General features: G+C 39.4%; 1 protein-coding gene across 1 annotated transcript; it reads right to left on the bottom strand.

Moving 5' to 3' along the window:
• Positions 1–7323: 7323 nt before the first annotated feature.
• On the bottom strand, positions 7324–24389 carry riox2 (ribosomal oxygenase 2). Its single transcript, XM_079566884.1, has 11 exons — positions 24268–24389; positions 22864–23108; positions 19679–19907; positions 19266–19385; positions 17903–18031; positions 17736–17836; positions 17467–17569; positions 12021–12186; positions 10260–10348; positions 7596–7718; positions 7324–7518 (listed from the first exon to the last, which is right to left on the bottom strand). The coding sequence occupies exons 2-11, from the start codon at positions 23100–23102 to the stop codon at positions 7456–7458; spliced, it is 1362 nt and encodes a 453-aa protein (XP_079423010.1). The 5' UTR covers positions 23103–23108; positions 24268–24389; the 3' UTR covers positions 7324–7455.
• Between the last annotated feature and the right edge of the window lie 461 nt (positions 24390–24850).

Below are 24850 nucleotides of genomic sequence, written 5' to 3'. Positions count from 1 at the left end.
TCATTTTTTTGTCACATTTTTGTCACATTTTTGTCAATTCTTTGTAATTTTTAAGTCAATTTCTTGTGACATTTTTGCCACTTTTTCATCAATTTTTCAATCAATTTCAATTCATTGTTTTCGTCTCAGTTTTGTTGCTATTTTCACAGTTTTTTTCCAGAAGCTTTTGGACTGGGGTAAAGCCAAACTGGAGAAAACGTGCTCGGTTCAGGCGGGAGTTCAGGGGTTAAAAACGGTAATGCTACTTTTGCAGTGGGCAATCAAACAATGGATTGGTGCAACAACTTCAGAGTTATTACAATAAATTAAGAAAGTAAAAGCTCAAATAAACTACTCATGTTACAAACCAGGAAGTAATACTTATTGGAGCTGTGTTTTGCAAACTATACCGTCAGGAAACCCACGAAACAAGACAGATCTTCAGGTCGCTATGGTAACAAGCATGACCTGAATGAGACGGAAAGGCTTCTCAGTTCTTCCAGCTCTACATGTGGAGTCGTCAGCAGGTGTCCAGTGTTAAAGCGAACAGAGACCTGAGCACGGCGACTTTCAGCACATTTCATCACCTTCAGACCACGGGAGGCGAACACACGGGAGGCGAACACATGAGGTGACCACGGGAGGCGAGCACAGGAGCACACGGGGCGCAGAGGTGGCCCACAGCCCCCTCACTGCGCCTCGTCGTGAATGAGGAGAACAGAAGTGGGACGGCACGAGGGCATTAAGGAGAAAACACACGTTTCACGCAGAGGTCAGTTTGGAGATTTAGGGCCAGTTTTATCCCTTAACCTCTTACCCCCCGCCTAAACCAAATGCATTCTGTCCTGTGTAACACCTCATTTGAAAGCACCTCATTTTTTTGTTGAGCTTTTGTTGAATTTTTGTCACATTTTTGTTGAATTTTTGTCATTTTTTTGTCACATTTTTGTCATTTTTTCCTCATTTTTTAAATCAATTTTTTGTCATTTTTTGTCACATTTTTTGTCAATTTTTTGTCACATTTTTGTAATTTTTTTTGTTACATTTTTATCAAATTTGTGTCACATTTTGTCACATTTTTGTCATTTTTTCCTCATTTTTTTAATCAATTTTTTGACATTTTTTGTCACATTTTTATCACATTTTTGTCATTTTTTGTCACATTTTTGTTATTTTTTTGTTGAATTTTTGTCACATTTTTGTCACATTTTTGTCACATTTTTGTCATTTTTTTGTTGAGTTTTTGTTGAATTTTTGTCACATTTTTCTAGAATTTTTGTCTTTTTTTGTTGAGTTTTTGTTGAATTTTTGTCACATTTTTGTAGAATTTTTGTCATTTTTTTGTCACATTTTTGTCATTTTTTCCTCATTTTTTTAATCAATTTTTTGTCATTTTTTCGTCAAATTTTTGTCATTTTTTTGGGTCATTTTTTTTATCACATTTTTGTATCATTACGCCTCACAATATAGTCCCCCTTTTTATCTGCTTATAAAATCGACATGTTACATTTCTGTGTAAATATACTTCGCATGAAAACACTTCACGTAACTTTATTTAAATAGGGAACACGTGGAAGAGCTTGGTAGCTTCTATCGTGAGCTTTTTTGGAGCTATGTGACATGTGGGAGAGGCTGCGTATGTGCTCTGTTTGCCTGACAGAGCGCACGGACAAAGACCAGACGGGGATATATTAACTCGGCTAAGGTTAGGTAAGAACATATCTCAGTATGTAAAAACGGTGGCCTATTCCTTTAACTCCCGCCTGAACCGAGAGGATCTTTTTCCTCACATGATCAGATTTTTTTCCATAATTTTTTTGTTGGGTATTCAATTTTTTTTTCAATTCAATTTTGTAACTTTTTTGTCTTTTTTTGTCATTTTTTGTCACATTTTTGTCCATTTTTAATATAAAAGTTTGGTCATTTTTTTTGTCACATTTTTGGAATTTTTTGTCAAACTTTTATCACATTTTTGTCACATTTTTGTCATTTTTTCGTCTATTTCTTGTGACATTTTTGCCACTTTTTCATACATTTTTCATCACTTTTTTGTCAATGTTTTCACACTTTTTTGTCACATTTCCATCATTGTTTTCGTCTCAGTTTTGTTGCTATTTCCACAGCTTTTTCCCAGAAGCTTTTGGACTGGGGTAAAGCCAAACTGAAGAAAATGTGCTCGGTTCAGGTGGGAGTTAAGGGGTTAATGACGAGGCTTCTTCCGGCTTAGATCCATTTACGTGTCCGGGGCATTTCAGGGCATCAGAAACCCTCCTGTACAAACATAATATCCAAGAAAATAACCATCTTTGCTTGATTTTTAAACTCGTCTCACTCTTTTCGGCTCCTGCTGTGATTTGTTTTTGGAGAGAGTGCACTTTCACAGCTTTTTCCTTGAAACTCGAGACTCTGCGGAGGATATTTAGTCCACCCCAGTTCTCCGCCTGAACATGGACGGTATTGATCTGCGCCTCGTTTCCACGGAACACAAGACACGCTCATCAATTATTCACACGACGGGCTTTCGCTCCTAAAAACCAGCTCTGAAACAAAAATAATAATAATGGGAATTCTCGTGCCCGGAAACAGCAGCTAATGTGATATTTAACACATGATAAACAGGACACGTGTTTCTCATCAGGAGGACGGAGAACAGAAGCTTCAACTCTCCATGAACCACAGCAGGAGCAGGAGCAGGGACTGAGAAACACTTTCTTACATCACTGTTGCAGGTGGATTGTAGAGTCGCGGGCGCCCAGCGGGTGGCGCCGAGCAGAGGAGTCCGAAAGTGTGCGAGAACCATTCCAACAAGTATTATGCAAAAAACGGCTCCTCAGAGCTTGTTGTGTTTGGAGCCACAGGCGCATCTTTAAATAATCTTTGAATCTTCTCCAGTGGCTGTTTTTAGCAGCGCAGCGGGAGCTCGCGCGGCGTCACTGCTGAGTGTGGCTAACGTGAGGTATAAATAATACAAAAAAAGTCGAGAAAAGAGCAGCAGAACTTCCACCTCAGCACTAATGGTAAATATATCCAACCAATGACAGTGGAGCTACAGTCAGTGACACAGTGTGGCTTTAAAGTGAACAATCACGACTCAGGGACCGAGACACAAGACTGGGTTCACTGGAACAAGAGGAATTAAAGCCGCAAACGGTATCCTTTAGCGCCTCTATTGCTCTAACTCTACCGAGGGCGCCAGACTGCATTTTCTTGCCCCGATGTGCCATTAAGCTTTGTGAGGAAACATCTAAGCTACATTTTTAGCCTCTCCATGTGAATAATGGCTCCAGCCTGCAGAGGGCGCTAGCGCGCACGTAATCTTTTAAATTTCACAATTAGCATCAGACGGCTCTAACGGGCCGTACTTCCATGACCACTGTCCACAAGCTCCTGACAGAGGGCGCTAACGAGCTGTAATGTTGTATAATGTGAGATTCATGTGTCAGCCCCGTTAGGATAACATGAGGGCCCCGGGCGTCACCATGGCAACACCGTACAAAATATGATATGAGTCTCATTGGCTTTTTTTGTGCCAAATTTCATTCATTTCCGAGAAACAATTTTTTTTCCCATAATGCATTTTTTCTTCTGCACCTGGAGGGGGCGCTATCGCTCCCAATGTCACTTTTTCACAGTTGTTGCGTCCAGGGGTGAAAGGTCAATAACATGTATATTTCCGATTTTTAATCGGAGTTTGTTTGTGCAAATGGGAGCAATCGCAAAATTCTTCGTAAAGATTGCGGCTGCGCCGCAAACAAAGCATAAAACGTAGCAAAAAGAGTTGGGAAACTTTTGATGCCCCACAACACGAGATGAGCTGGAGCGATTTTGAGCTCATTCGGTGAAACGCCCAAGGAGGAGTTGATGGAAAAGTGGCAAAAATGTCAGAAAAATATCACAAAAAATTGACGAAAAAATGACACAAAAATGACAAAAATGAGTTGAATACTCAACAAAAAAATGATGGAAAAACAATGTGATGACGTGAGGAAAAAGATCCTCTGGGTTGAGGCGGGAGTTAAGAGGTTAAAGAATGAGAACAGAAGTTGCAAACGTCACTACAGCTGGAAAAGACATTTGAATTCTTGTGGTTTAAATAAAAAACGTCCTGTCAGAGCAGTTGTTGAAGCTTTAGTACAAACCGTTTAATTTTAGGTTCAATGATGAGTTTTTTTCCTCACTTCAAATATTGAATCGCTCAGCGGGAAATGAAAAAATAAAGAAGCCAATGATTCCAATTAAAAGCAGCATCTTTGTGCAGGCTGAGATACGGAGCCTTTTCTATTGCATTAATGCAGATGCTCTGGTGTCCTCGCTCTGAGCCTTCTCTGAATAACACTGTTCGTGATCAGAAAAAAACCTTCACTGCTTTACATGTACGAACACATGTTTGTATGAAGAGGAGAATATAAAGGTTTATGTTATAAGTAGATACGACTCAATGGGAGAAAGAAACGTCTAAATGTTTTCTCTGATCGTTGCCACATTTCAATAAAACAGATGAATAATGTTAATTTATTCTTTTCCTTCATTTAGTTTCTTTTACATTTGTATTAGTTGTTTGAGATGAAACTTCCTTTAACCTCTTACCACCCGCCTAAACCGAATGCATTCTGTCCTCTTTGGCTATAGGCCTGTGAAACACCTCATTTGAAAGCTAAGACCCGCAAAACTGATCTTTTTACTCGCGTTGTTGCTGTGTCACCTTTTTACATATATATTTTTTTTCAACATTTTTGTCACGTTTTTGTTGAATTTTTGTCACATTTTTGTAGAATTTTTGTTGAATTTTTGTCACATTTTGTTGAATTTTTGTCACATTTTTGTTGAATTTTTGTTGAATTTTTGTCACATTTTTGTTGAATTTTTGTCACATTTTTGTTGAATTTTTGTTGAATTTTTGTCACATTTTTGTTGAATTTTTGTCACATTTTTGTTGAATTTTTGTTGAATTTTTGTTGAATTTTTGTCACATTTTTGTTGAATTTTTGTTGAATTTTTGTCACATTTTTGTTGAATTTTTGTCACATTTTTGTTGAATTTTTGTTGAATTTTGTTGAATTTTTGTCACATTTTTGTTGAATTTTTGTCACATGTTTGTTTTTGTCACATTTTTGTTGAATTTTTGTTGAATTTTTGTCACATTTTTGTTGAATTTTTGTTGAATTTTTGTAGAAATTTTGTCACATTTTTGTTGAATTTTGTAGAAATTTTGTAGAAATTTTGTCACATTTTTGTTGAATTTTTGTTGAATTTTTGTCACATTTTTGTTGAATTTTTGTCACTTTTTTGTTGAATTTTGTCACATTTTTGTTGAATTCTTGTCACTTTTTTTGTTGCGTTTACATCCTTGTTTTCTTCTCATTTTTTGTGCTGTCTTGGTGTTTTTTTCCCAAGAAGCTTTTGATTCGGGTAAAGCCAAACTGGAGAAAATGGGATCCGTTCAGGTGGGAGTTAAGAGGTTCAGGAGTAAAAGATGTTTCACAATCACACACTTAGCAGATTTATTCCACACGACAGTTTGAGTCAGTGATTTATTTTTCATTCGTGTCAAAGCGCCTTGAGCAGGGCTCTCGCTCCACAGCGCACCACCAGGCCGAGCTGCTCCTCCGGCCCGGACAGGCGCAGGTCGCTCACAGTCACCCGCTCCTCCTGCTGGAGCTGCTGCAGCGCCCCCAGGTGCGACAGCGGGAACTGCAGGCCCTGAAACACAACAGAGAGACCGTGTTCAGGGAGGCAGACCCGGAGCCGGAGCTTTGGGGCTTCGTGCGGACGCTTACGCTGGACACGTGCGGCTCCTCCTCGTCCCCCTCGGGCTCCTGGGGCCCCTCGCTCATCATGTGGCTCTTCCTCTGGTTCCTCAGGGAGTGCAGCACGAACACCGCCATCTCAGGGGCCTCGTCCTGCAACGTCACAGTCACGCTTTTGGATTATGGGGAAACAACGTCACACCTAATGTTCCGTAAGTAAAGCTGGACGATAAATATATAAATAATAAATGCAGCTGATTCTTGAGCTTGAATTTTTTTTACAAACCTCAGCTTTCCTCCAGTTTCATTTAACACAAAAATCTTCTCTAGTCTCTGGGTTCTATTTCTGACAAAGAAATGTCTTCAAACCTGTTGATTTTAAAGCAGAACTAAGTAACTTGTTTGCTTTAATAAATCCTTCCCGTCGTCCCTCTGGGGGTTAAAGGGATGATTGGAGAGTCTTTCATCTCCCCCTGGTGTCTCACAACCACAACTGCAACTTCCGGGTCGGAGTTGCAATACACACTGTGAAATATTGTCACTTTTTTGTTGAATTTTTGTCATTTTTTTGTTGAATTTTTGTCACATTTTTGTTGAATTTTTGTTGAATTTTTGTTGATTTTTTGTTGAATTTTTGTTGAATTTTTGTTGAATTTTTGTTGATTTCTTGTCATTTTTTTGTTGAATTTTTGTCATTTTTTTGTTGATTTTTTGTTGATTTTTTGTTGATTTTTTGTTGATTTTTTGTTATTTTTTTGTTAATTTTTTGTTGAATTTTTGTCACATTTTTGTTGAATTTTTGACACATTTTTGTTGAATTTTTGTCATTTTTTTGTTGAATTTTTGTTGAATTTTTGTTGAATTTTTGTTGAATTTTTGTTGAATTTTTGTAGAATTTTTGTTAAATTTTTGTCACATTTTTGCTGAATTTTTGTCATTTTTTTGTTGAATTTTTGTCACATTTTTGTTGAATTTTTGTTGAATTTTTGTCACATTTTTGTTGAATTTTTGTCACATTTTTGTTGAATTTTTGTTGAATTTTGTTGAATTTTTGTCACATTTTTGTTGAATTTTTGTTGAATTTTTGTCACATTTTTGTTGAATTTTTGTCACATTTTTGTTGAATTTTTGTTGAATTTTTGTCACATTTTTGTCACATTTTTGTTGAATTTTTGTCACATGTTTGTTTTTGTCACATTTTTGTTGAATTTTTGTTGAATTTTTGTCACATTTTTGTTGAATTTTTGTTGAATTTTTGTAGAAATTTTGTCACATTTTTGTTGAATTTTTGTAGAAATTTTGTAGAAATTTTGTCACATTTTTGTTGAATTTTGTTGAATTTTTGTCACATTTTTGTTGAATTTTTGTCACTTTTTTGTTGAATTTTTGTCACATTTTTGTTGAATTCTTGTCACTTTTTTTGTTGCGTTTACATCCTTGTTTTCTTCTCATTTTTTGTGGCTGTCTTGGTGTTTTTTTCCCAAGAAGCTTTTTGATTCGGGTAAAGCCAAACTGGAGAAAATGGGATCCGTTCAGGTGGGAGTTAAGAGGTTCAGGAGTAAAAGATGTTTCACAATCACACACTTAGCAGATTTATTCCACACGACAGTTTGAGTCAGTGATTTATTTTTCATTCGTGTCAAAGCGCCTTGAGCAGGCTCTCGCTCCACAGCGCCACCACCAGGCCGAGCTGCTCCTCCGGCCCGGACAGGCGCAGGTCGCTCACAAGTCACCGCTCCTCCTGCTGGAGCTGCTGCAGCGCCCCCAGGTGCGACAGCGGGAACTGCAGGCCCTGAAACACAACAGAGAGACCGTGTTCAGGGAGGCAGACCCGGAGCCGGAGCTTTGGGGCTTCGTGCGGACGCTTACGCTGGACACGTGCGGCTCCTCCTCGTCCCCCTCGGGCTCCTGGGGCCCCTCGCTCATCATGTGGCTCTTCCTCTGGTTCCTCAGGGAGTGCAGCACGAACACCGCCATCTCAGGGGCCTCGTCCTGCAACGTCACAGTCACGCTTTTGGATTATGGGGAAACAACGTCACACCTAATGTTCCGTAAGTAAAGCTGGACGATAAATATATAAATAATAAATGCAGCTGATTCTTGAGCTTGAATTTTTTTTACAAACCTCAGCTTTCCTCCAGTTTCATTTAACACAAAAATCTTCTCTAGTCTCTGGGTTCTATTTCTGACAAAGAAATGTCTTCAAACCTGTTGATTTTAAAGCAGAACTAAGTAACTTGTTTGCTTTAATAAATCCTTCCCGTCGTCCCTCTGGGGGTTAAAGGGATGATTGGAGAGTCTTTCATCTCCCCCTGGTGTCTCACAACCACAACTGCAACTTCCGGGTCGGAGTTGCAATACACACTGTGAAATATTGTCACTTTTTTGTTGAATTTTTGTCATTTTTTTGTTGAATTTTTGTCACATTTTTGTTGAATTTTTGTTGAATTTTTGTTGATTTTTTGTTGAATTTTTGTTGAATTTTTGTTGAATTTTTGTTGATTTCTTGTCATTTTTTTGTTGAATTTTTGTCATTTTTTTGTTGATTTTTTGTTGATTTTTTGTTGATTTTTTGTTGATTTTTTGTTATTTTTTTGTTAATTTTTTGTTGAATTTTTGTCACATTTTTGTTGAATTTTTGACACATTTTTGTTGAATTTTTGTCATTTTTTTGTTGAATTTTTGTTGAATTTTTGTTGAATTTTTGTTGAATTTTTGTTGAATTTTTGTAGAATTTTTGTTAAATTTTTGTCACATTTTTGCTGAATTTTTGTCATTTTTTTGTTGAATTTTTGTCACATTTTTGTTGAATTTTTGTCACATTTTTGTTGATTTTTTGTTGAATTTTGTCACATTTTTATTGAGTTTTTTTTTTGAATTTTTGTTGAATTTTTGTTGAATTTTTGTTGAATTTTTGTTGAATTTTTGTTGATTTCTTGTCATTTTTTTGTTGAATTTTTGTCATTTTTTTGTTGATTTTTTGTTGATTTTTTGTTGATTTTTTGTTGATTTTTTGTTAATTGTTTGTTGATTTTTTGTTGAATTTTTGTCACATTTTTGTTGAATTTTTGACACATTTTTGTTGAATTTTTGTCATTTTTTTGTTGAATTTTTGTTGAATTTTTGTTGAATTTTTGTTGAATTTTTGTTGAATTTTTGTTGAATTTTTGTTGAATTTTTGTTGAATTTTTGTTGAATTTTTGTTAAATTTTTGTCACATTTTTGCTGAATTTTTGTCATTTTTTTGTTGAATTTTTGTCACATTTTTGTTGAATTTTTGACACATTTTTGCTGAATTTTTGTCATTTTTTTGCTGAATTTTTGTCATTTTTTTGTTGAATTTTTGTCAATTTTTGGTATAATTTTTGTCACATTTTTGCAGAATTTTTTTCATTTTTTTGTTGAATTTTTGTCACTTTTTTGTTGAATTTTTGTCACATTTTTGTTGAATTTTTGTCACATTTTTTTTGAATTTTTGTCACTTTTTTGTTGAATTTTTGTCACATTTTTGTTGAATTTTTGTCACATTTTTGTTGAATTTTTGACATTTTTTTGTTGAATTTTTGTTGAATTTTTGTTGAATTTTTGTTGAATTTTTGTTGAATTTTTGTTGAATTTTTGTTGAATTTTTGTTGATTTTTGGTATAATTTTTGTCACATTTTTGCAGAATTTTTGTAATTTTTTTGTTGAATTTTTGTCATTTTTTTGTTGAATTTTTGTCACTTTTTTGTTGAATTTTTGTCATTTTTTGGTATAATTTTTGTCACATTTTTGCAGAATTTTTGTAATTTTTTTGTTGAATTTTTGTTGAATTTTTGTCACATTTTTGCTGAATTTTTGTCATTTTTTTGCTGAATTTTTGTCATTTTTTTGTTGAATTTTTGTCACATTTTTGTTGAATTTTTGTCACATTTTTGTTGAATTTTTGTCACATTTTTGTTGAATTTTTGTTGAATTTTTGTTGATTTTTTGTTGATTTTTTGTCACATTTTTGTTGAATTTTTACTTCCGGACCGGAGAGGAGGCGGGACTGTGGAGCTCTATAGTAGCTCGTCACCACCAAGTGCAGCAGAGACGGCCGAGGCTACAGTCCTGTCAGGCTCATTATTATTCATTATTGAAAAAAGTTTCCTCAACATATTTTACTGGAGCTTTTGTTTATGATACACTCCAGATATATTTTGACCCCCAGCAAAATGTACTATGTTAGAACCGGGGACTGAAGCACGAGCTCTAAAAGGCACCGTGTCCTTCCTACCAGAAACCCTGGAGAGTTTTAAGTACAGCGTGGTGCTAACCGCCCACACAGCCGCCGGGTCATTAACGGCTCTAATGTCCTGCTTTCCCTTCGTACGGTCGCACTCAAGGCTGCTCTGGTTAAAGCCGCGCTCGTGAACAAAAGGACGCGGTGGGTGAACTCTTTTCAGGCCCGGAGTCGTAGATTCAGCGTCGGCCTCGAGACCGACTGACGACGCAGAGTCAATCTCGCTCCGAACGCAGAATCAGAGGCGCTTTTTGTGTGTGTGACTCACGGCCGTCCTGTGTGTGGGCTCCAGGCTCAGCAGCATGTGCTCTGTGAAGGTCAGGCAGACCGAGTCCTGCAGCTGAGGCAGCCGGCCCACTGCAACACACAATAACACACACAATGACACACAATAACACACAATAACACACACAATAACACACACAATAACACAGGGGTCGGCAAGTTTGCATCATGAAGGGACGATTTTCATCATAGTCAAAACACCGAGGGCCGAACCGCACTATTGTGGGGTTAGGCCTAAAGTTAACAACCATTTTCTGCCATTGTTTTACATCAGTGGTTCTAAAGTGGTCTGTCATTTGTCATATATCGTATAAAATATTGCATTTACCCCACGTTTTTATTGAACAAGCCATAGATTTGACTGAAATTATGATCAAAAAAACCCAATAATACACATTTGAACAGACTCCAGTGTGTTTCCGTGTAGTTTCAGATGGAAAATATTGAAAAAAAGTTCCCTATAGGCTCGCGACCCACTTTTGAGTCCCCGACCCACCGGTTGAGAATCACTGTTTTACATTATATATGACCAAGTGGGATGTTCTGCAAAGACATTTAACCCCTTAACTCCCACCTGAACCGAGCACAGTTTCTCCAGTTTGGCTTTACCCCAATCCAAAAGCTTCTGGAAAAAAGGTGTGAAAATAGCAACAAAACTGAGACAAAAACAATGATGGAAATGTGAAAAAAGTGAGAAAACATTGACGGAAAAGTGACAAAAAATTTACAAAAAATGTTGAGAGAAGCGTGGTCTCCCAGAGCCACCCCGCACCCGCTTACCCTACGCTGAAAGTTTGTTTTTATTTATTTGAAAATGTACAAATAAATGACAAAAATAGAAAAAAAAGTGAGAAAAATTTGACGAAAAATTAAGAAAAAATGGACGAAAAAGTGACAAGAATTTGACAAAAAAATGAAAAAAAATTACAAAAAAGTGAGAAAAATTTGACAATAAAATGGACAAAAAAAATCGAAAAATTTGAAGAAAAAGTGACAAAATTTGACGAAAAATTGAGAAAAAATGGATGAAAAAGTGATAAGAATTTGACAAAAAAATGTGAATAATTTGACAAAAAAGTGAAAAAAAATGGACGACATTTTTTTTGTCACATATTTGCTATTTTTTGGTTGAATTTTTATCACATTTTTTTCATATTTTTGTATTTTTTTGTCACATTTTGTCACATTTTTGTCATTTTTTCATCCATTTTTTGTCCATTTCTTGTGACATTTTTGTGACATTTTTGCCACTCTTTCATCCATTTTTCGTCACTTTTTTCTCACATTTCCATCATTGTTTTCGTCTCAGTTTTGTTGCTATTTTCACAGCTTTTTCCCAGAAGCTTTTGGACTGGGGTAAAGCCAAACTGGAGAAAATGTGCTCGGTTCAGGTGGGAGTTAAGGGGTTAACTGCTATAATGGGGGTCGCGGCTCCAAAAGGTTGAGAACCACTGAACTAAAGTACAAACACTTGTGGCTGTTTTATTGTATTAGTTGATCCATCATAATCTGCAGAAGTTCAAACTCACTGAATTCTCCAGATTAAAGCTTCAGAAGGAGGATCAGCACGTCCACAGTCATTCACATTTATCTTTCTGAGAGCCAAAACTGGTATCGGTTCAGGATCAGATATTTGTCGCCGATACTCAACATCGTATTTTTTCCCCGTATCGACTCCGATATGCGATACCAGTGTTGGATCTGTCCTCATAGACTGACTGGTATCTGGTTAAGCTGAGAGTACCTGGCTCCAGCTGCTCCTCGGGGCCGTACGGGGGGAGCCTGTTAGTGATGAAGTCCCTCTTCAGACCCACGGAGCTCATCCCCCCCGTGTCAGACTCCACTCTGTCCGCCAGGTGGCGCAGGTGAGCCGCCAGCGTCCTCCTGGGGCCCTCGCCCTCACAGCCCCCCTGGAACAACAGCCAATCAGGAGATGAGCTCATTAACCCTTAACTACACCCAAGCACATTTTTATTTTTTGCAGAACTCCTACATTTTTAAAGCCAGGTGGGTGAAACTTCCCCAGGGGGTGGATTTTTTGGTGATCAAAAATAATTTGATGTCATTTGGATTTTTACCCCATTGTAAACACTCATAAAAAATACTCACGTTAAGGGAGCTTCGACACAAAAATGTGCTTGAAACTTTAGAGAGCTATAACTCCATGAAGGAACAATATTTCTTTTTACTTTTTTTTTTATTTTGAAGGTCTGACTCTCCTTGTAGCTCCCAGCTGAATGAATACGCGTACAAGTGGGATATGCCTTTTTTCCGTTTTATTTCCAGTAAGATCCGTATATCACCACCGTAAGAGCTAAAACATATATTACAGTGCATCAGTTTTAGGTTTAAGTAACATTGCAAACATAAAATAGAATACACATACCTTATTTCCCCATCAGCTAGGGCTAAGAGAACCATTCAAAACCATCTAACCATCCAACCCGCCATGACCTTTTGAACACTTCCTGCTTCTTCATAACAGGAAATGGCTTGAGCAATGCCGGAAGTTACCAAAATAAAATCCAAAAAGAAGAGGAGAAAACTTAGTCCAATACACTCCCCCCAATCACGAGTCAACATGAGTGATTAATTATGAATTACTTTAAAACAGTTAATAAGCTATGGGATAACATCTTTATGCTCAGTCACCACCAAGTCTTCTCTACCAAAGTCATCATTATGGAGAGCTGTAGGATGTCTGCCTCCACAGTCATTGCACAGAAGTCGCTGTGTACAGTCCCTTACCCCATGCCCTGGTCTGAGACAGCCGTAACACAATGCATTTACTTTGACATATGCACGCCTTTCATTGACAGATACATTCTTAAAATTTACACAAGTAAGTAATTGGTGACAGTTTTCCTTACAGTAAAGACAGTGTTTTTGAGGGTTTTGAGATGCTAAGGGTCTCTTGACTACAGCATGTGTTGACATGGTATTGGCCATGCATTTTGAATCGGAAGTTTTCTTTGTAGAATGGAGCGCATGGAGTGAAGTGACAGGATTACAGGCTATGTCAGCTTCCAGAGTAAGAAACGACACAAATTCTTTAAAACTAGGAAAGACCTGTTTCTCCCGTATACTTTGAGTAACTTGTCTGTTCCAGTTCACCGTAACCCAATCAGGCAATTTGGAAATTATTTTTTTGTTTTCCTCACAGTCATTCAAAATATCCAGTCCTTTAACAAATGACATCGCCTCTAAACATGTATTGAGAAAATCAGCATAATTTCTTAGTCCTTCAGCATCTTTGGGATTAAGTTTAGGCCAGTTGTTAATTTGATCTCGATATGCACGTTGCACAGTGAAAGGATGGCCGTATCTATCATTTAATTTCTTCCAGGCATCTAAAAATGCTTCATCATCACTCCGGAAAAAGGTTCCTTCCAACACCTGTTTGGCTGGTCCACCAATATATCTTTTGAGGAAATATAATTTTTCAGTTGGATCTATTGTCCGTCTGCTGATGAGCGCCGTAAATGCCGCTTTCCACTCAATAAATTTTATAGCATTACCAGTGAAAACGAAGGGTTCAGGGAGAGGGAGTCGACTCAACATAAGATTGTTCTGCAACATTTGTGCCAGGGACAAGTCGGTAGATGTGGTACATCCCTTGAATGTTGAAGCTGAGGCCGTGGTACGATCCACAGTGTGAACTACTGATGGATTTCTTGCTTCATCTGAGGGATTGCCAAACTCTGGAGTGTGTAAAGCAGGAGCCTTAATTGTGACAAACTCTGGGTGACTTACTGAAGCAACTGTGGTTTGTCCCTCAGGAATAGTAGGAGAGGTGGCGCCGTCCGAGGCCAGTACATTATCAGCTGCAGCAGTGTCTGAGGAAGGAATAGCTGTTTTATCGTTAAGGCATTCAATGCATTTATTCATCACCTCATTGAGGACATTTAGCCGTACTTCAGCCACATGTACTTCTCTTGCTGCCTGTAGTCTCTTAAGCTCAAGTCTTCGCTCTTCCAACTCCCTTTTATACTCTTCTTCCAGTTGCCTTATAACTGCTTGTTTCCTTTCTTCCTGACGCATCAATTCATAGTTGGTCCTTTTAGCGGCTAAATCGGCAATAGCTTCAGCTCTTTTGGCTGCAAGTGAAGCTACAGAATCACTGTCTGTGTTACTGGGAGTTGATATGGAGGCCTCCGATCCATAAACGGAGCGTGCATTCTCATAAGATAAAAGTTGATGCAACCTGCTCCTCTCTTTCTCTTCCTCAAAGCCTTCAGTGTCTTGCACAGCTCTGTTATAGGCTATAGACACCATTTCCTTTGTCACAGCTTCACATGTGTCCACCCATCTTCTCACGTCCACAGATGGAGTAGTCACCATTCGAATTTCCTCAAACAGACTTGTGATACTCTTATTACTTCCTTTCAAAAGTTCAATTAATTGCCAAATGTTCTCTTCTGACATGTATGCCTTTAATTTGTTTCTTGAGACTCGAACATCCACCTTCCATTTCTCATAAAAAGAATGCAACTGCTTTTCCTTTTCTTGTATTTCCTCAGTTGCAGCATTTACAAGAATAGATTGTTCATTGGCTTGCACTCCCTGCTCCATGTTTTTTCCTTTTTTTTTTTTTTTTTTTCTTTTAATAAGTAATGGACACCTTAGCTTCTTACTTCTTCAGTTTACACTCATAACCCAAAACGATAGTAACCAGAACTGTGTAGATTTACAAAACACCATGCAAACTTCAAAGTAGGTCATGAAAAAACAGTACGGTATTCCATTGCAGTAATTCACAACAAAACGTCATGTTTAAAAATAAGAAAGAAGTCCAAAGACATTGTTGTTGTAGTAGTAGTATGGCAAAATCCAGCCAGTGTAGGCAAACGAAACAGAGAGGATGCACTCAAGTATTTCTGTGTAACTTGCATCAAATCCAAAACGAAAGTGAGGGCAAATGTCCTTTAATAAGGTCCGTTGGGATCTTGTCTGGTCCGAATGTTCAGCTCAACTCGTAAGCCCGCTTTGATCTCTCGATAAAAACGAGGCTCTACTCACAATGTTCACGGGTCCTTCAGTCCACGGGACCTTCAGTTCTGTCCCGTTTCCGAGTTGCCTTCTTGTGCGGAGCTGCTCCTTACCGGGACCGGCCTCATGTTTTGGGACTTCAGGCTACGGTAGCCATCACACGCATTGAACCATCGGGTAAGCTCTTACTGTAGCTCCCAGCTGAATGAATACGCGTACAAGTGGGATATGCCTTTTTTCCGTTTTATTTCCAGTAAGATCCGTATATCACCACCGTAAGAGCTAAAACATATATTACAGTGCATCAGTTTTAGGTTTAAGTAACATTGCAAACATAAAATAGAATACACATACCTTATTTCCCCATCAGCTAGGGCTAAGAGAACCATTCAAAACCATCTAACCATCCAACCCGCCATGACCTTTTGAACACTTCCTGCTTCTTCATAACAGGAAATGGCTTGAGCAATGCCGGAAGTTACCAAAATAAAATCCAAAAAGAAGAGGAGAAAACTTAGTCCAATACACTCCTCTTTCCATACATATAAACATAACATAACTTTCAGAATGTTTTTTTAATGTTTTCATTGCCAACTTTCTGACCCAAAGTTGCTACAGCGCATGCTCCAAAAACACCAAAAATGTAATATATAGTTTTTATAGCTCTCTAAAGTTACAAGCACATTTTTGTCACATTTTGTCACATTTTTTTCATTTTTTTGTTTTTTTTGTTGTTTATTTTTTCATCAAATTTTATCACTTTTTTGTCATTTTTTGTCGTATTTTGTGACATTTTTGTCATTTTTTCGTCAATTCTTTGTAATTTTTTGTCAATTTTTTGTCAATTTTTTGTCAATTTTTTTCTTTTTTTGTCATTTTTTGTCACATTTTTTGTCACATTTTTTAAATTTTTTTCATCAATTTTTTATCAATTTTTTGTAATTTTTGTGTTACATTTTGGTCATTTTTTTGGTCACATTTTCATCACGTTTTTGTCACTTTTTGTCATTTTTTTGTGACATTTTTGTAATTTTTTCATCAATTTTTCATCACTTCTTTGTCAATGTTTTTCTCACTTCCATCATTGTTTTCGTCTCAGTTTTGTTGCTTTTTTCACAGCTTTTTTCCAGAAGCTTTTGGATTTCCTTCATGGAGTTATCGCGCTCTAAATCTCTAAAGCACATTTTTGTGTCGAAGCTCCCTTAACGTGAGTTTTTTACTAAAATCGCTGCTACATAAACATGTTTTAACTTAGAAACAAATCCTTCGGGTCATAGGTCACAGACCTCAGGCCACATCAGCCAGAACAGAAATTTACCATTTTGCTTTTAAAATTTTAAAAATAATAACTTTTTTGTGTTTTTGGACCATTGACTATAGTAACTTTTGGGCAGAGAGTTGGCATTTAAAGGGTTAAAAATGTTTAAAAAAAAGATATAATATTTTTATATACTGAACCGAGAGGATCTTTTTCCTCACGCCATCAGATTTTTTTTCCCATCATTTTTTTGTCGGGTATTCAACTCATTTTTGTAACTTTTTGGAAAAAAATTGTCAATTTTTTGTCACTTTTTTAACATTTTTTGTCAAATTTTTATCACATTTTTGTTATTTTTTTTGTCACATTTTGTCACATTTTTTGGTCATTTTTTGTCACATTTTTTACATTTTTTCATTAATTTTTCATCAATTTTTTGTCATTTTTTCGTCAATTTTTTGTCACATTTTTGTCATTTTTTCGTCAATTTATCACATTTTTTTTGTAATTTTTTTGGTCAAATTTTAGTAATTTTTTTTGTCAAATTTTTATCACATTTTTGTTATTTTTATGTCATTTTTTGTCATTTTTTCGTTTATTTTTAATCAATTTTTTGTAATTTTTGTGTCACATTTCTGTCACTTTTTTATCAATGTTTTCTCACTTTTTTGTCACATTTCCATCATTGTTTTCGTCTCAGTTTTGTTGCTTTTTTCACAGTTTTTTTCCAGAAGCTTTTGGATTGGGGTAAAGCCAAACTGGAGAAAATGTGCTCGGTTCAGGTGGGAGTTAAGGGGTTAAATGTCTCTCCTCTCCACCTGATGATGTCATAAAGTGAAGTAAACTCAGCTTCATCAGACTCAAACACACACAGCCGCTACGTCAGAAGACATGAGTGGAAAATGGAGAAAGATGAAGATAAAGATGAAGATAAAGAGGTCACCAGTAACAGTCTGGGGGGCAGGCCGTGTCTGAGGCGCACGTCCGTCCTGCTGCTGTCGCTGAGGAGCCCGGGCAGAACATCCAGGAGCAGGTCAGACCAGGACCTGCAGGAGAGACAGGGTGCAGTGACAGAGCGTCTCCAGCAGAGGGCGGCAAAGCATCAGCAGAACCACAGCAGCACATTATGCACTGATGTTCACTCTTTTACAAAAACATTCTCCTCTGACCCGCCCCTCTGACCCGCCCCCCTGACACGCTCGTGGTACCTACATCTTCTGGAAGGTGCTGATGGTGAGGTGGGTGGAGTGGGCTCCGGGCAGGGCGTTGGCCTGGTGGATGGTTCCTCTGGGGAAGTACAGCAGGTCTCCCTCCTGAGAGAACATCATCGTCATCATCATCTAAACCGTGGCACAGTGGTTAGCGTCCTGCACGTGTACCTGCAGCAGGAGGTCATGGGAGGGGCTGCCCAGCTGCTCCTCGGGCACCAGGCTGTAGTCGGCCGCCAGGGGCACCGTGGGGCTGTACAGGCGCCAGTGCTTCTGCCCCTCCAGCTGCAGGATGAACACCTGCGGGAACCCAGGAGATCAGACCAGACTCTTAACTCCCGCCTGAACGGAGTTTGGCTTTACCCTAATCAAAAAGCTTCTTCGGAAAAAAGCACCAAAACAGCCACAAAAAAATGAGAAGAAAACAAGGATGTAAACGCAACAAAAAAACAAAAAGGTGACAAAAATTCAACAAAAAGTGACAAAAATTCAGCAAAAAAGTGACAAAAATTCAAAAAAAAATGTGAAAAAAATCAACAAAAATTCTCAGAAATGTGACAAAAATTCAACAAAAATGTGACAAAAATTCAACAAAAATGTGACAAAAATGTGACAAAAATTCAACAAAAATGTGACAAAAACTCAACAAAATGTGACAAAAATTCAACAAAATGTGACAAAAATGTGACAAAAACTCAACAAAATGTGACAAAAATTCAACAAAAATTTGACAAAAACTCAACAAAAATGTGACAAAAATTCAACAAAAATTCAACAAAAATTCAACAAAAATGTGAAAAAAATTCAACAAAAACTCAACAAAAAAATGACAAAAATTCAACAAAAATGTGACAAAAATTCAACAAAAATGTGACAAAAATGTGACAAAAATGTGACAAAAATTCAACAAAAATGTGACAAAAATTCAACAAAAATGTGACAAAAATTCAACAAAAATGTGACAAAAATTCAACAAAAATGTGACAAAAATTCAACAAAAATGTGACAAAAATTCAAAAAAAATTTGACAAAAACTCAACAAAAATGTGACAAAAATGTGACAAAAACTCAACAAAAATGTGACAAAAATGTGACAAAAATTCAACAAAAATGTGACAAAAATTCAACAAAAATGTGAAAAAAATTCAACAAAAACTCAACAAAAAAATGACAAAAATTCAACAAAAATGTGACAAAAATTCAACAAAAATTTGACAAAAACTCAACAAAAATGTGACAAAAATGTGACAAAAACTCAACAAAAATGTGACAAAAACTCAACAAAAACTCAACAAAAAAATGACAAAAATTCAACAAAAATGTGACAAAAATTCAACAAAAATGTGACAAAAATGAAAAAAAATAAAAATAAAAAAACATACAAAAGGCGACACAACACAGCAACAACGCGAGGAAAAAGATCAGTTTTGTGGGTCTTAGCTTTCAAACGAGCTGTTACACAGACCTATATAACAGCCAAAGAGGACAGAATGCATTTGGTTCAGGCGGGCGGTAAGAGGTTAAACTGACCGACCTCCACGTCGTCGTAGTGCGCGGGCAGGCCCTGCGAGTCGGGCGGGGTCAGGTACACGTTAGAGCCGACCAGGGCCCCGAAGAAACTCTCCAGCTTCTCCTGGATCTGCCACAGGGCGTCCTGAAACACACACAGGAATCACACACGTGGGTTGGAGCTCAGGTCACATGACTCTCAGCTCAGGTCACATGACTCTCAGCTCGAGCTCAGGTCACATGACTCTCTCCTCGAGCTCAGGTCACATGACTCTCAGCTCGAGCTCAGGTCACATGACTCTCAGCTGGAGCTCAGGTCACATGACTCTCAGCTCGAGCTCAGGTCACATGACTCTCAGCTCGAGCTCAGGTCACATGACTCTCAGCTCGAGCTCAGGTCACATGACTCTCGGCTCGAGCTCAGGTCACATGACTCACCTTGAAGCGCTGCGGCTGGTGGAACTGCACTGTGGCCTTGCTCTGCGTGATGAGTTTGTTGAGGGCGTCGGATCGGACTCTCCCCGTGCGGTTCAGGACTTTCTTCTTTCCGCCGACGCAGCGCACGGCGTTCACGTCGCGGTAGAACTGCAGGTCGTGGCGAGCGCAGAGGGCGGGCAGGTCGGCGAGGCTGAAGAGGGAGCGGTAATACGGGCCCACGGAGGCGTCTCTGTCAGAGGACACAAAACTGTTCACTCACGGGGTTTAAAGGGAGGTCACACCAAACATGTAGAAGAACACTGAGACTTAACTATTTATGTTTTAATGTTGATGTAACAAAAAATTACTTTAAAATCCTCACATTTCGAATCAACACAGTTAAAGAACAGATACAAGAAAATTAATTAATGGTTAGATTAAGGTGAACAGTGAGACAGATCAGTTTGAAACTTTTGCTCTGGATTATTGGCATAAATATGAGAAAGAAAAAGTAATAATTTTCCATCATTTTATTTTTACATTGTAAAAATATGTTTGTTTTATGCATAAAAGTGCCAAAAAAAGCCTCAATAAACCAGGCAGGAATGAGATTATAAAGTCTCCCTCTGAAAAAACTTCAAAATATTAAGAAGGGAAACTTCTGCAGGAGCTTTAGCCCGGCTATAATATGTATCACAATACTTATGGGCCAATGTTTCATATTGGGATACAGTAAGAATTGTCAGAGGCGTAGCTGCCATAAGGCAAGACAGGCATCTGCCTGGGGCCCCAACAGTCAGGGGCCCCCATGAACCAACCTGTTATTCAGAATCCTGCAGTAAACGGTTGATATTCAGTCTTCCTAATGATTTTGGTGATGCAGTTACATCATCTCTCCACCACTGCTCTGTGGCGCTGTTCATCCCAATCCTGCTGCTGCTTTAGTGAGTCACGGTTCCCTAATGTGACTTATAATGAGCAGAGGACGGACTTTTTTACTCATGACCAGATTATATTTCTAACAATGAAACCAGTTTATTACAATAAACTGGTTTCATGACCTAAAGAACCTCAGCTTCTGATCTGAGGAAAATGTATCCAGATACTGCATTATGGGTTAGTTATTGGGGCCCCTTGATACCTTCTAGGGATGCACCGATACCAGTATCGGGTATCGGGCCGATACCACATGCTTGTACTCATACTCGTACTCATTCATGAGGTCCCGATACCAGAAACCGATACCATTTGACGTGCGGCCAGCGCAGCTACGAGGCGCAGCTACGAGGCGCAGCTCTCAGCTGAGGAGAGAAGAAGCAACAAACTGGAGAATAGTTTAGTGTAAATCCAATAATCCACATAGAGCTGACTTTATTACAGACTGCGCTCTCTAAACCAGAGTCTGAGCTGGATTTAACCAGAGCTAAATGTTGTTAGAGCTGCAGCGTCTGCAGTGTTTACAACATACAGGCTAACGATGCTAACTCGCGGCTAACAGTTTTGGCCATTCTGACGCCGTTTTAAGCCCAGGGGTTTATTCATCTGAAAAACTAACCCAGCGACTAACAAGTCCTCAGAAAATCCAAATTAAAGACATACAGCATGTTTATATTGAGGGAAAATGAGCTGCAGCAGAACAATGAAAACGCTGTAGCTTCTCGCTAAGTTACTACAAACACACGAGAAAATCTACAGGAGCCGAAGTAAAGACGAAAAGAGACCATTTAAGTAACATCTCAATACTATTGTTAAATAAAAACACATACATGAATAAAGCTCAGGCATTGGGAGCTTTAGGACATGGGCTTTTCTGTCTATGATGGACAGAGACATAAAAATAAAAAATATATTGAAGGAAAATAAAATAAATAAATAAATGGCATCAGCACAATTCTAATATAACGGCTCTTAAATGTGTCGCCGACTTTACTTAAGGAAATGTACATGAGTAAATTTACTAACTACAAACCAATCTGCTGTGAAAAAAGTAAGAATGTTGAAGAAAATGCCTCGTACTCGTATCGGTATTCGGTATCGGCGAGTACTTAAATCAAAGTACTCGTATCGGTTTTAGAAAAAGTGGTATCGGTGCCTCCCTAATACCTTCGCTACGCCACTAACCCTGACCCACCTCTGGAGTCTGACCCACCTCTGTGAGTCTGACCCACCTCTGTGAGTCTGACCCACCTCTGGAGTCTGACCCACCGCTGGAGTCTGACCCACCTCTGGAGTCTGACCCACCTCTGTGAGTCTGACCCACCTCTGGACTCTGACCCACCTCTGTGAGTCTGACCCACCTCTGTGAGTCTGACCCACCGCTGGAGTCTGACCCACCTCTGGAGTCTGACCCACCTCTGTGAGTCTGACCCACCTCTGTGAGTCTGACCCACCTCTGGAGTCTGACCCACCTCTGTGAGTCTGACCCACCTCTGTGAGTCTGACCCACCTCTGGACTCTGACCCACCTCTGTGAGTCTGACCCACCTCTGTGAGTCTGACCCACCTCTGTGAGTCTGACCCACCGCTGGAGTCTGACCCACCTCTGGAGTCTGACCCACCTCTGTGAGTCTGACCCACCTCTGGACTCTGACCCACCTCTGTGAGTCTGACCCACCTCTGTGAGTCTGACCCACCTCTGTGAGTCTGACCCACCTCTGTGAGTCTGACCCACCTCTGGACTCTGACCCACCTCTGGAGTCTGACCCACCTCTGTGAGTCTGACCCACCTCTGTGAGTCTGACACACCTCTGTGAGTCTGACCCACCTCTGTGAGTCTGACCCACCTCTGTGAGTCTGACCCACCTCTGGAGTCTGACCCACCTCTGGAGTCTGACCCACCTCTGGACTCTGACCCACCTCTGGAGTCTGACCCACCTCTGGAGTCTGACCCACCTCTGGAGTCTGACCCACCTCTGGAGTCTGACCCACCTCTGGACTCTGACCCACCTCTGTGAGTCTGACCCACCTCTGTGAGTCTGACCCACCTCTGTGAGTCTGACCCACCTCTGGAGTCTGACCCACCTCTGGAGTCTGACCCACCTCTGGACTCTGACCCACCTCTGGAGTCTGACCCACCTCTGGACTCTGACCCACCTCTGGAGTCTGACCCACCTCTGTGAGTCTGACCCACCTCTGTGTGAGTCTGACCCACCTCTGTGACTCTGACCCACCTCTGTGACTCTGACCCACCTCTGGACTCTGACCCACCTCTGGTCGCGGCGCAGGTGCAGCGGCTTCTTCTCCCAGTGCTCGCTGAAGAACTGCTCGGGGCTGAAGGGGGCGATGAGGCTGGCGAAGAGCGCGTCCGGGCTGTGGAAGAGCAGCGGGCACTCGGGCTCGGCGGCGCCGCGCTTCAGGGGGAGCTCCGCCTCCTCCTGCTCCGGGACCACGGCGGCGGCTCGCTTCACGGCTCGCTTCACGGCTCCTCCGCGGCGGCTCTTTGGCATCGTGACCTTCAGAAAACACACCCGTGATTCCACATGTCTCGGACTACAGGCTATAAACTCTCCAGGCCAGAAGCTTTTAGATTCGGGCAAAGTCGAACTGAAGAAAATGCGCTCGGTTTAGGCAGGTGGTAAGAGGTGACCCGACCCAAACCCAGGACTGGACTAACGAGACTGTGACGGATCAAGTACAGATACTTCAAGGTAATAACAAATAAAATGTACCTCATGCTAACTACTCTGAGAAGTACAATTACTCCAAAAAGCTCAGTCCACCCCAGGGCAGCTGTGGCTACAAAATATTGTTATATAAATAGAAATAGAAACTTATTGACACAGACTTAATCCAAGTGTGAGACATTATTATTATTATAATTAAACTTAACCTCTTAACTCCCGCCTGAACCGAGAGGATCTTTAACCTCACGACTTTTTTTTTCCAGCATTTTTTTGTTTGGTATTCAACTCATTTTTGTAACTTTTTGGTCATTTTAGTGTCAATTTTTTGTCATTTTTTTGTCACATTTTTTTTGTCACATTTTTGTAATTTTTTTGTCATTTTTTGTCATTTTTTTGTCAATTTTTTGTTATTTTTTTGTCACATTTTTGTCATTTTTTTGTCACATTTTTGTCACATTTTTGACATTTTTCGTCATTTTTTTGTCATTTTTTCGTCATTTTTTCGTCAATTTTTTGTCACATTTTTGTAATTTTTTTTGTCATTTTTTTGTCATTTTTTCGTCAATTTTTTGTCAATTTTTAGTCATTTTTTCGTCATTTTTTATCACATTTTTGCCACTTTTTCATCAATTTCTTGTCACTTTTTTTGTCAATGTTTTTTCACTTTTTTGTCACATTTCCATCATTTTTCCCAGAAGCTTTTGGATTGGGGTAAAGCCAAACTGGAGAAAATGTGCTCGGTTCAGGTGGGAGTTAAGGGGTTAAACCAGGACTTCAGTAAAGCCAACACTGGGACTAAAGCCAAACAAAGCTACAAACACTTTTACAGAGACTAAACCAGGACTGAAGCACCGACAGCGCAAACACAGGTTTAAAGCAGAAAGATCCCCAAACTGACGCGCACCACAGTTTGAGGACCACTGGAGTAAACAGCTTTGGCGCATCCGAACATGCAAAGTCAGTGACATGTGCGTAAAAATCATCCAACCTGTCCGTGCGGGGTCTTTACGCGCAGACTGGGGTCTTTACGCGCAGACTGGGGTCTTTACGCGCAGACTGGACCGGCTCCACGGACCGTCGGGACCAGAACCACCGGCTCCAGCTCAAACCCACGTGAAGACAGAGCAGCAGCAAACACGAGCGGACACACGAGCTGCTGCTGCTGACGCCCTCTAGCGGCTCGGAGCCGGAAGGAAACGGGCTGTTGTCGGTCTGGGCGGAAGAGGGCGCCAGAGGCCACGAGATGGTGCCAGCGAATATCCGTCTCTTTTTAAAACACGCGCTGCTAAACTTACAGGTTTCTTTTTATTTTCTCATGTTCAGTGTTGACTTTTTGCACCGGTTCTTTGTTCTCCCCGTGATTATAAAACTGGAGCTTCAGTCAAAGGCCAATTTAACCCCTTAACCCCCACCTGAACCGGGCACATTTTCTCCAGTTTGGCTTTACCCCAGTCCAAAAGCTTCTGGGAAAAAGGTTTGAAAACAGCGACAGAACTGAGACGAAAACAATGATGGAAATGTGACAAAAAAGTGAGAAAACACTGACAAAAAAGTGACAAAAAATTGAAGAA

The sequence above is a fragment of the Gobius niger genome (assembly GCF_951799975.1).
Source record: "Gobius niger genome assembly, chromosome: 11".
NCBI lineage: Eukaryota > Metazoa > Chordata > Actinopteri > Gobiiformes > Gobiidae > Gobius > Gobius niger.
Note: the sequence above shows the minus strand (reverse complement) of the source record. Positions and strands in the feature narration are given on the sequence as shown.

Bases quoted from the DNA above. Each gene is read 5' to 3' on its own strand.
- riox2 (XM_079566884.1), bottom strand. From the start codon at position 23,102: ATGCCAAAGAGCCGCCGCGGAGGAGCCGTGAAGCGAGCCGTGAAGCGA. The intron at 18,032-19,265 runs GTCGGTCAGTTT...GGGTTCCCGCAG, and splicing joins CGCACTACGACGACGTGGAG to GTGTTCATCCTGCAGCTGGA. The intron at 17,837-17,902 runs GTACACGTGCAG...ATGTTCTCTCAG, and splicing joins CCCATGACCTCCTGCTGCAG to GAGGGAGACCTGCTGTACTT.